The 11,516-nt window shown below is 33.7% G+C and overlaps 2 protein-coding genes across 4 annotated transcripts; one reads left to right on the top strand and one right to left on the bottom strand.

The window, feature by feature from the left end:
• Positions 1-544: 544 nt before the first annotated feature.
• LOC11422046 (protein NLP9) lies at positions 545-6,281 on the top strand. 3 transcript variants are annotated; one of them, XM_024781028.2, is made up of 7 exons: positions 545-605; positions 984-1,024; positions 1,596-2,621; positions 2,925-2,969; positions 3,043-3,789; positions 4,263-4,386; positions 4,952-6,281. In XM_024781028.2, the coding sequence occupies exons 3-7, from the start codon at positions 1,725-1,727 to the stop codon at positions 5,875-5,877; spliced, it is 2,739 nt and encodes a 912-aa protein (XP_024636796.1). In that variant the 5' UTR covers positions 545-605; positions 984-1,024; positions 1,596-1,724; the 3' UTR covers positions 5,878-6,281. The 3 variants fall into 3 exon arrangements, with proteins under 3 accessions (XP_024636796.1, XP_024636798.1, XP_039689599.1); XM_024781030.2 differs by lacking the exon at positions 545-605 and having other exon boundaries at positions 612-1,024; positions 1,610-2,621; XM_039833665.1 differs by lacking the exons at positions 545-605; positions 984-1,024 and having other exon boundaries at positions 1,733-1,863; positions 2,202-2,621.
• Positions 6,282-6,823: 542 nt separating this feature from the next.
• LOC25492676 (uncharacterized) lies at positions 6,824-10,627 on the bottom strand. Its single transcript, XM_013600866.3, has 7 exons — positions 10,485-10,627; positions 9,621-9,722; positions 9,467-9,535; positions 9,348-9,381; positions 7,609-9,244; positions 7,337-7,427; positions 6,824-7,096 (listed from the first exon to the last, which is right to left on the bottom strand). Exons 2-7 carry the CDS (start codon positions 9,698-9,700, stop codon positions 7,060-7,062), a joined length of 1,947 nt encoding a protein of 648 aa, XP_013456320.1. The 5' UTR covers positions 9,701-9,722; positions 10,485-10,627; the 3' UTR covers positions 6,824-7,059.
• Positions 10,628-11,516: the final 889 nt, after the last annotated feature.

Genomic DNA, 11,516 nt, shown 5'->3' on the forward strand with positions numbered 1-11,516 from the left:
TCCATTAATAATATAAAGATGTCGTTGAATCCGATGAGCTTAACTCAGTTGGTAGGGATATTGTATATTATATGTAAGCGTTGGGATTCGAAGCCCGGACACTCCACATTTACACAATTAAATTGTGTGAGCTCCAACCAATAGACTAATTGACAAAAAAAAAAAAAAAGTCGTTAGATAGATAATATGTAACAAAATTCATCTAAAAAAAACTTGTATGCTTAAAAGAAAAAAAAATCTATGAATAGCTAAATATAAATTAGTCAAAATAAACAAATAAAATAAATGACCGTAGAGTACGGATGGCAAAACATAATCACTAGGAGTCAGCTTTAAGGTTCGAAAGAAATAATAAAAAAGCATATAATTTCCAACATCAAATCATTATCAACATCCTTAATGTGTCACCAGAATAATTATATGCCAACTTTTATTTCTTTATCAAATATCATTGTCTAGCCATTAGATTCTATTTGAATCCAGGTGGTTTGGTAGTTCTTCTAAACAATATATAATAATAATAATAATAATTTGGTTTAATTTAAATATGTGTTATTATGTTATATTATTGTGTCCACGATATAAGTGATAAGATGATTATTAAGGTAACACTAAGTGTGAGGTTGTTGTTGTGGCGTGGTTGGTCGTCGACCACGATAACAACTTTCTATTTTTAGTAACCGGTTTCTCTGAAAGTGCCGTACACTATTCCACTTTCACACTCTTTTTATAGAAACTATCTAACATTTTTTGTCTTTAATTCTTAGTAACTTAGATAATTTTGAGGTCGGTGTAACACAAATAACTCATACTTTTCCTTTTGTTATGGTTTTGTGAAAATCTTGAATTTGGATTTGTCAAGTTTGGAGCATTTGGAGTTTGGAACTATAGAACAACTAGAACTTAATTTGGAGCATTGTTGAAAAAATAATCATTGATAGATTTTTCAAATCGTTGGTTTATTTTATGCTGCATTGTTTCAGTGAAGGAGCTTGCTATATGGAGCTAGGATTCAAGCTTTCAGGTTTTTGTGCATCTTTATTTCATTTTTTTAGTTTATTTAAATTTTGTTTAGTTGTTTGTCTTGTTTGTTATGATGTTTTAAGAAAATTTGTGATGAATTTATTGTTTGTCACAAAGTTGTGCATGTTCTGTTCATTGAAATTATTTTGGCTTCTCAATGGTTGGTTTTTGGATTTTCAATAATAAATGGAAGTGATTTAATACTTTGTGAATTGTTAGATTCATAATATTCATCTAAGAGTCCAATTCGTAAAACATTTTCTCATACAAATTTTTTTCTTGTGAGGAGTGAGTTTAATGTTCCTTTTTTCTAGATGAGGGGTTGAGATTTCCATTTTTTAATCTTTGTCATCAAAACCTGGCTAAAAAAATCATTCAAGAGAACATGAATTCGAATCTTGGCAAGATTTTTTTTTTTTGCCAAACTTTACTTACCTTTCAACCGAACTCTTGATTACCAGGGACCCCTAACCGGAGGGTTAAGACCAAAAAAATAAGGCTAAAACAAGTGTTGATTTATTAATTGATTTTCATGAATTCCTTCCCTATGTTAAAAGTTTGCATATATCCAGTTTTAATCTTGCAGGACTACTTGATGCTGGTAAATTTGGAAGGAATGTTTGGTGCAAAGCAATATTTTCATTCAAAGGGTCTCTAACATTAGTTCAATTTCAATTTCTAATTTTCTCACCAACCTGAACATGGAAGGCCAATATTCGTCAAAGGAGAGGGGTGGAATCAGCCTTTGGACACCATTTGATAGTGGAATGAAAAGTTCATTAAATTCAGATGACATGTTTAACAACATCTCCGAGCTTATGAACTTTGATAGCTATGCTGGTTGGTGCAATGGTTCATCATCAATAACTGATCAAACTTTAACTAATGATCTTTCATCATTTGCATATGATGGATTGAATTTATCTGAACACATAAATGGTCCATTTTTTATGACAGAAATTGGTGGAAATTACAATGTTATGGATAGTTATGATGAAAAAGTGCTATTACAAGAAATGGAAACTCAACTTGAGTTCTTAGATAATAATTCAAATGAAACAAATAATAATTTAGATTCACAACAAAATGGTTCATATGATATGTGCAATTACATAATATCAAAATCACCTAGTTGGTCACTTGATGAGAGAATGATGAGTGCTTTATCCTTCTTTAAGGAATCAGCTGGTGGAGGAATACTAGCACAAGTTTGGGCACCTATAAAGTATGGTGATGACTTCATCCTAACTACAAGTGATCAACCATATTTGTTAGATCAAAAGCTTGCAGGTTACCGCGAAGTTTCGAGGTCGTTTACGTTTTCTGCAGAAATGAAAATGGGATCTTGTTGTGCTGGACTTCCTGGTCGCGTGTTTAACTCGCATGTTCCTGAATGGACCTCTAATGTTGGTTACTACCATAAATCTGAGTACTTGAGATTAGATCATGCTATTAGTCACGAGGTTCGGGGATCAATCGCTCTTCCTATATCTGATATGAACTCTGAAGTTTCATGTTGTGCTGTACTTGAACTTGTCACTACAAAGGAAAAGCCTAATTTTGACAAAGAATTAGAATTTGTTTCTCATGCACTTCAGGTTGGTTTTTCTTTTGCTACTTCCACCATATACTTTGATTTTTCTTGTTTTCCTATTTCACCGCTTCTTATGTTGTGTTTTTTATGGTTAAATATGTTTTTAGTCCCTATAAAATTTAACCTTTTGGTTTTTGGTCTATATACTCCAATTTGTTTCTCACAATATACATTTTGAATTCATATTTATTGCAAAAAATATGAATTCAAAATGAATTCAAAATTACTAAGAAAAGTAAACTTTTCTATGTTTAAGATATTTCCAAATTGTGTTATAATTAAATGAATTTTCCGTGACTTTTCGCAGCGTGTGAATCTAAGGACTATTATGCCTCCACGACTTCTTCCTCAGGTATTTGCTGATTCCTGAATTTCTGATATATCATTTTATCTGAAATTCTCAAGAGGTCCATTTTTTTATGCAGTGTGTATCAAGTAACAAAAGAGCTGCATTAACAGAGATAACTGATGTGTTAAGAGCTGTTTGTCATGCACATAGTCTACCACTAGCACTGACATGGATTCCATGTTGTTATAGTGAAGGAAAAGGTGAAGAATCTGAGCGAATACGAATTAAAGAAGGCCATATAACAAGTTCTAATGAAAAATGTGTATTATGTATTGAAGAATCAGCTTGCTATATCAATGATAAAATGGTAGGAGGATTTGTTCATGCATGTTCTGAACATCATCTTGAGGAAGGACAAGGTATATCTGGAAAAGCTCTTCAATCAAATCATCCATTCTTCTATACCGATGTGAAGGCTTATGATGTTAGTGAATATCCACTTGTTCATCACGCGAGAAAATATAACTTGAATGCTGCCGTTGCAATTAGGCTAAGGAGTACTTATACTAATGATGATGATTATGTGTTAGAATTCTTTCTTCCGATCAATATGATAGGGAGTTCGGAACAACAACTTTTATTAGACAATTTGTCAGATACTATGAGAAGAATTTGCAAGAGTTTGAGGACAGTTTCAGAAGCTGAACTAAGAGGGATGGAAGGTTCTCAATATGAGTTTCAAAAGGAAAATGTCTCAGGTTTTTTTCCTATGTCTCGGGGGAACTCTCAGATAGCGTTCAGTAGTGGTGACAATGATTTATTCCAGATGTCATTCAACGAAACGAACCTAAAAAATAGTGGAAATCAAGCTGCTTACAGTCAGGTATATTTTGACTGAATCTTCTATATTTTCATCCTTTTAGAATTTAATGTGAAATGAATGCTCCATTTTAGGAAACATTTGTTTCAAGTTATTGTGTATCATGGAATGTATTAGAACTCAGAACAGCAACCCTGGTTCAAAAGTAAACAAATGCGAAAAAATGTAAACAGAAAACACACGATATTTGATAACAGAGTTCGGCCAATTGTCCCTATGCCTCCGACTGTAGAGCACTGCAGTATCTTTATATTATAACTGGAATTTTAGGGTTTACAGAATGGAAGCTTAGTCACCTGCTCACTTATCAGTAAACTAGAAGTCGTACCCAACAGAATGAAATCTGAAGAGAATATGCAGTGGAATAGTAGAGCAGAAACCTTAATTTATCTTTTAACTTTGTAACTTCCTTTTGTTGCTATTTTTAATGTCTTTTGGAACCATGCCTTTTAACATTGTAGTAGTTTCTCTTATAGGCAACAAGTGGATCAAGAAAGCAGGCTGAGAAAAAGAGGAGTGCAGTGGAGAAGAATGTTAGCTTGAGTGTTCTCCAACAATACTTTTCTGGTAGTCTGAAGGATGCTGCAAAAAAAATAGGGGGTGAGACACCATCAATATCTGTGAATATTTCCTTTATATTTATTATTAACTCAGCTTTTAATTTTGGGTTGACTTGGAAGTTAAGAGTGGACTCATTGAGGGTGTGAGGGTTGGTCCATCATAAGTTTAAGAGTTGCAATTTTGTTCTGTCAGAACATCAAATCCTGCTCTAACTAGACATAAATAAAATCACAGAAGACACAAACGATTGATGACGGAGTTCAGCCAGTTATGCTTACGTCTCTGACGAAGAGTGCCTGTTGTAGTTTTTATTGCACTTTCAGCTCCACATCTGACCACTTATCAGTGAATATGAGTCATGCTCAACATATCCAAAATGTCTTACCATTTGGACTCATACACTCTCCAATTCCAACTTAGATACATTTTCACTAAGATCATTAACATCCTTCGTTGTTCATGTAAAAAAATTAAATTTGGCAACTACAACAGCTATGTTCTATGATATTTTCTTAAGATTGACATTACCCTTTCACGTAGTTCATTCTTGTAAATAAAGACAAAATTGATTTCAATTTTTAACAATCATTCATTCTTTAAACAGTTTGTCCAACAACTCTGAAGAGAATATGCAGACAACATGGAATTTCAAGATGGCCATCGCGCAAGATAAATAAAGTTAATCGTTCATTGAAGAAAATACAAACCGTGCTTGATTCTGTCCAAGGAGTTGAAGGAGTTCTGAAATTTGACCCTCACACTGGTGGATTTGTTGCAGGAGGTTCAATCATCCAACAAATTGGTAAGCATAATAAAACTCTCAAGTTCCCTGAGAAAGCCTCGGTACCTAAGTTGGAGGATGAAGATGTTCTTGTTTCTAACTCATGCGAGGTGGAATTGGAGAAAGACAATGCTATTTCTGTTGACTGTATTGAAGATTCAACAACATGGCTTTGGACAAAGACTCAGGATTGTCCTAAACAAACCACTATAGATTATGTTCTTGAAAAAGAACAAGATCAATGTGGGTTGGACAATAGCAGTTTGCATGATATTGGCTCTCATAGTTCTTTTTCAATGATTGAACTTGGTTTCGAAGAGGGAAAAGGAGCTGATGAACATAACAACCCTACTTCTTCAAGCATGACCGATTCATCAAATGCCTCTGGCTCAATGGTGAATGGAAGTTCATCAGGATCTCAAAGCATTGAGAATCAGAAGCACTCGAAAGTCAAATCAATTTGTGTCGATAGTGAGTCGAAATTCGCTGTCAAAGCTAACTATAGAGGAGACACTATTCGTTTCAAGTTCGATCCATCTGTAGGTTGTTGTCAACTCTATGAAGAAGTTGCAAAAAGGTTTAAGTTACAAAATGGTTCTTTCCAACTCAAGTATCTTGATGATGAAGAGGAATGGGTGATGTTGGTGAATGACTCAGATTTGAAGGAATGTGTAGAGGTTTTGAGTGATATTGGTACACATTGTGTGAAGTTGCTCGTTCGCAATATACATGGCGGCAGTGACAGTTGATTCTTCTCACTTCTCAGACATGTCACAATATATGAAATGATGCATGGCTTTCAATGCTACACTTGAAGTATTGCTTCAACAAACATCAGATTCTAAAACCATGCAAAGTGGATGGATTTTCCTTCTCAGACAGATGCAAAATTTCAATTACAGTTAAGATAGTGCACGTGCCATGTGTTTTCATTGTGTTAAATATTTATTATAGTCCTTTAATCCTCAAATAAGGTAGGTTGGAATAAGGTCAAGCTTCTTTGGAGTAGTTGTTTTTACTTTATAGAAGATAGAATAGTGTTTCACATGAATCAGTAATAAATAACCACATATATAGCTTTGAATGCTTTGGTCTCAGTCAGTATATATTTCAACTTTCATGGAAAAAAATGATCACGTGTTTACAATTTCTATAGATCTGAGTGCTTGCTTCTTTCTCCTTGCCAAACAGGTCACATGTAAAAACTGTTATTATTCTATAATAAGTAAGAACATGTTATTAACGATGCTTTTTTATACTACCAGTGGGAGTTGAAGTTAAGACCAGCTGATTATTTTACAATAATACCTCTATCTCAAATCAATAAACACTTTGAATAATGTATACAAAAATAAAATCATCAATAGAAAGAATAAAAAATATATTGCACATTTTATCCAAAAGTAATTACAATAGGAAAATGTTAACCGGTGCCCCCAGGGCACTGGTTAAGGAAGCAAATATAGTAACTTTTGTAATTACAATAGGGAAATAATACTACCGTTTTTTTGTTCTGTTGCTCAGTCTAATTTTTAACAAATGTTGCCCAATCAAATTGATTTTTGGGCATTATGCCTGAGTAAAAAAAATGGTAGTATTGGAGTCATCTTATCTTAATCAAACGGTCCATATCGCATGATTGTGTCAAATGCCATATTTCCTTATTGCAATGAATTAGAATCCAAACAATATAGATCATTGACACTAAAAAAGACGGACGATCCTGAAATTAATTGAAGCTTTGTCCACTATAAAACATAAGAGAATTGTTCTATGGAGTATGAAATTTTGGTATTTAATTGAAGAGTTGAAAAACTATACACTTGTAAAACTAGTGTCAAAACTCAGTAATTTGGTGAACCATATCCAAAAATGCAAAACCATTTCAAAATGCTCTTCACTGGTTGAACCTGAAAGCCTGAGTTCCATTATCACAAGTCCATCAATATTTTCAGTCTTTCCATGCTACTGCAGTGTCCAAAAGCAAGAGTTACTCATACTCATATATTATAACATAGCTTGTGTAGTGTGTATTTATATGCCTAAAAAAACTACCTAATATCTTTGTTATGCATCGTTGTACTTCACAGAGATGCAAATAGTAAAGCTTATTTAGAAAAATAAAATCATGGCATTTTTGACAGAATCATGCATACTATACACAACATTTCTTGTTATGCTGCCATAATTTAGGAATGTAACAAATACCTATCTGGAAAGGAAGGAATAAGCTCCTCAATTACTCGAACAATAGGCGGACCTCCTTTACGTTTCCTAGATGATGACTGTTCTTCTGTTTCTGCAAGATATAAAGATAATCAATGATGACAGCACAAGCGTTAATTAATAAATTTATACCAAAACACTACTTAACTGTCATTCACAATATATTAAAGTAGTACCGGCGTGACCATACAAGAATATTTAATTGTATAAATTGGTGGTAGCGGTCATAGCAGTAACGGAAAAAATTTCAGTACCTTTTATGTCTTCACTTTGCTTATCACAGTTGAGGTATGACCTCTTACTCAAGTCTAAGTTTAGGTCTTCAGCTATGGCAAACTCTTCCAACATACGACCTATGAGATTATATGCAAGCATAGATGTCTTATCACAAGCATCTTGGGCAGCAAGGTATTGGTTCTTGTGTCCGCTGTACTTGGTGGGTATGGGTTTTTTCTCCTCACAAAAGTTGGATTTATCTCTTGGAGCAGCTTCAGTGTAAGATTCGTGAAATTCATGCCTCTTGACAATATTTTCATCTGGTTCTTTGTCAAGTGAAACAGCTGAAGAATCACAGTTTTTCCTAGACATAGGTGTACTAAACTGCTCTGTGATTTCTTCTTGGCATTGGTTATTATATGGAGTGTTGCGCATTTTCGATTCCAAATTTATTGTATCACAGTTCTTATCAGAATCACTATTCAAGCATTCACTGGGTGTAACTGAGCAGTGCAAACTATTCTCAGAACATTGACTATCATCCTCATCCTTATCACTTTCATTGTCACTGTCTTCTGATTGCTCCTCCATATAAGCATCTGTAAAGCCCTGGTCAAATTCATAGTCCGGCAACAAGTCTTGAATAATTTGATTTGTCTGAGCACTCACACTTAGTATGCTGTCAACTTCTTCTTCAATATGCTCCTTCTGGAGTGTTACATCATGCGTGCTTTTATTGGAACACTTGTTGATAACATCTAGAATCTGCAATAGAGACTTTGGAGTACTATTCATATCACTGCACTCAAAGAGAAATTCAGTCAAAAGATTTACAAAAGCTTTCCGTAAGCTCTTGTTTACTACTGTAGCCTTTGGTTCTATGAGAAGCTGTAACTCTCTTAGCACTGGCAATGGCACTACTTCCTTTTTCTCAACAGACAATATAGCTTGCATAATATCACTCTGCAGGGACTTCACTTCAGGCGAGAATTGGTAACATTCTTCTAAAAACGTGCTACCAAAACCAATTATCAGTTTTAGTGAGAAGTCTGCTACTGACATGGCATTGGCTAATGGCTCTTGTAGCTTATTTCCTCCATCAAGTTCTAAAAGCATCTTTCTACTGATCTTATTCACTTGTCTGATTAGATGGTTTCGTCCCCATCCGTTTTTGAAAGGTTGCAACTGAGGCATCGGTGCTTTAATTCCTTTAAGTTTTCTACGCATTGCAAGCAAGGTTTGGGACGGTAACTTTTCCAGTCCACACAACACCTTCACTACAGCAGCATGATAAAATTGGGACTCAGATCCAGGTAAAAGCTCACACCTTTGTCGATAATTCTGAGGATTATTGAGAAGTTGAAAAAGCTGTTTACGAGTTTCCAGTTGTTGGTCTTTGTTTCTTTTGCTGCTCAGAACACTTGAAAGAGAACTCTTGATAATCTTTTTCAAATTACTTCGAGTTCTTTCATACTTGACTGTGTCACCGCCAACTATCATAGCAAGAAGGTATAGACCCTTGGTAGTCAAATTATCAAGGCATGATAATATGAACCTTTTAAAGTTCGGTATTTGGTTCAAATCCATATCATCCTGAGGGATACAATTCTCACTTTCAATATAGTGTGCTCCAAAGGCGCGTTCAACACGAGTTCTCACTGACTCATAAAATAGCTGAAATGATTATTAGATTATCAATTGATCATTCATATTTCAAATTTACAAAGAGCAAAGCAAGTAACTGTAGGAATATGATAATACAATAAAGGAAACCTACATCATCTTGTCTGAGTAATGATTCGGGTGAATACCTGTAGACAGGAAAAGAAAAAAGGAGAAAAGAATTCATTAGAGTGAATCCTGATGACTAAATGATTTAACAAATGAAGCACTCACCAACCGGTTTTGCAAATTTCTTTCAACTTCTTCCCCTCCTTTGTTGTGATAGGTAAACCTAATAACCACCTGCACCAGTTTAATTAATGTAATTAAATTTAGTCAATATATCATATCCAACACCAAAAAAAAAAATAAAAAAATGACAGATTACCTCCTCTTAAGTTTGATTTGTTTATCTTGGCGCTTTGCATCTCTTAAAATAGAAGAGATATCTGTTCTACAAAATTTCATTATTTAACTAAGCTGATCCAACCTAAGGAAAATATGAAAAGAACGGGAAAATATTAATAAAAAAATGCATCTTGACATCTCTATACAAAATTGACAGGGGTATTCACATGTCCAGCAGGTTGGGGTTCAAGAATAAAAAAAAGCAAACCAATCAAATATAATTTAATTAAATTCAGTTATCAAATTAATCATTAAACAAAACCAAGAGCAAAAACAGGATTATACAAAATTATTATTTGTGTGTTGTTTTAAATCATTTGTTCCTGAATGGAACAAAAAAGAGGCTGATGAAGCTAAAGCTGAAGTTGAAATATTCACTTAAGAACGTGAAGGAACCCGTGATGCACAAGTGAATTAGATACCAGAAGCTATTTCCATAGCTTAGAAGCTGGAACTACAATTAATTATAACTACTCCAAATAGCAGATAAAATCATTTGAATGATAAAAAAGTCATTGTAAGAAATTCAAGACTACTTGGGCATTATATGAACTAGTGTCACTAAAAGGGTCTTGTGACGAACGAATGCATTAAAAGTTAGAACCAATTTGTTTAATTATGCAGTAATGAGTAATCCTGTGTAATATATTGAAGGTTGAAACTAGGAACCAAGGTTTCAAAAAAAGGACCGGTACCGGGATTGCGGCCGTTACAAAACGGTACCTTTTCACGCCGAGAACAAAAATCACAGGAGAAAAGGAATCGAATCTAATATTAAAAAAAAAAAGCACAAGAATATAAGAACAGGAGAAGAAGGAATCTGAATCTTATCTTTTTTACTTACTTCTCTTCCTGCTTGCGATTTGCGATTTGCGATTCTGGTGTTGCCGTTTCTTGCTTCACTCTCTTTCTTCAGCTTTGCGATTTCAGTTTGCAGGGATGTTTTTGATCTTTTTTACATGGTCGAAAATCAAAACCGCCCAAATTACAAAAACGAATTGAATATTTAAGCCCTTATTTATTAACTATCCCCGTGAATTTAGCTGTAGGGATAATGCATAATATATGCAAAGTCTGAGGGATAATGTGTAATATATGCTCAGTTGGTAGAGATAAAAAAAATCTCTTATTTATTATGTTCAAGGTAATTTTAAATTGACACTCTTAATTTGAGTATTTAGATAACAAATACTAGATGAAACTTTAAAGAAAAAAATTGGGACTTTGATGTTAGAACTTTGATTGTATATGTTGTTGTGATTGTGATTTTGTTGGTGAATTACCACCATGACTTATCAACAAATTCTTCATATGACTACCAAAAATAGAATCACCATGAAGTTCTGGATTATTTGATTATGTCTTTGGAGGAAGTGGAAATAACAATGATGAAGGTGATAGTGGAAATGATGTTTGAATTGTGACCCTTTTAAAAATTATTCTTCAAACTTAAATAAGTTTATATACTCAAGAAAGTTCTTGGTAAGAGTTAAACAAATAAAAATATTTGTTAGTTAAAAATAAAAGGATCAGAGAATTCCAGATTGTATATTTAAAATAAAGTAAATAAAAGGACTGGAGAATTCTGGAATATATGACTGAAATAAATAAAGTAATAAAGGGGCCAGAAAAAAAATATTCACGTGAGAAATAGATTGAATTCTTTTGTATTGTAAGCTATTGTCAATTGCCTTGATATGTTGTTATATTTATAGATGGTTGAAGTCGTTGAAACTCACTTGAAATATACATAAACATACAACTGTTGTTTGTACGTTCCAAAACAACCCATGTGCATTTGCTTTGTTGCTTGATGCGCAAGGTTGCAAAAAAATGTGTTATTTTAAGTGAAAAATGTTCTGAAAAACATTCTCTT

Source organism: Medicago truncatula, chromosome 4, assembly GCF_003473485.1.
Source record: "Medicago truncatula cultivar Jemalong A17 chromosome 4, MtrunA17r5.0-ANR, whole genome shotgun sequence".
Taxonomy (NCBI): domain Eukaryota; kingdom Viridiplantae; phylum Streptophyta; class Magnoliopsida; order Fabales; family Fabaceae; genus Medicago; species Medicago truncatula.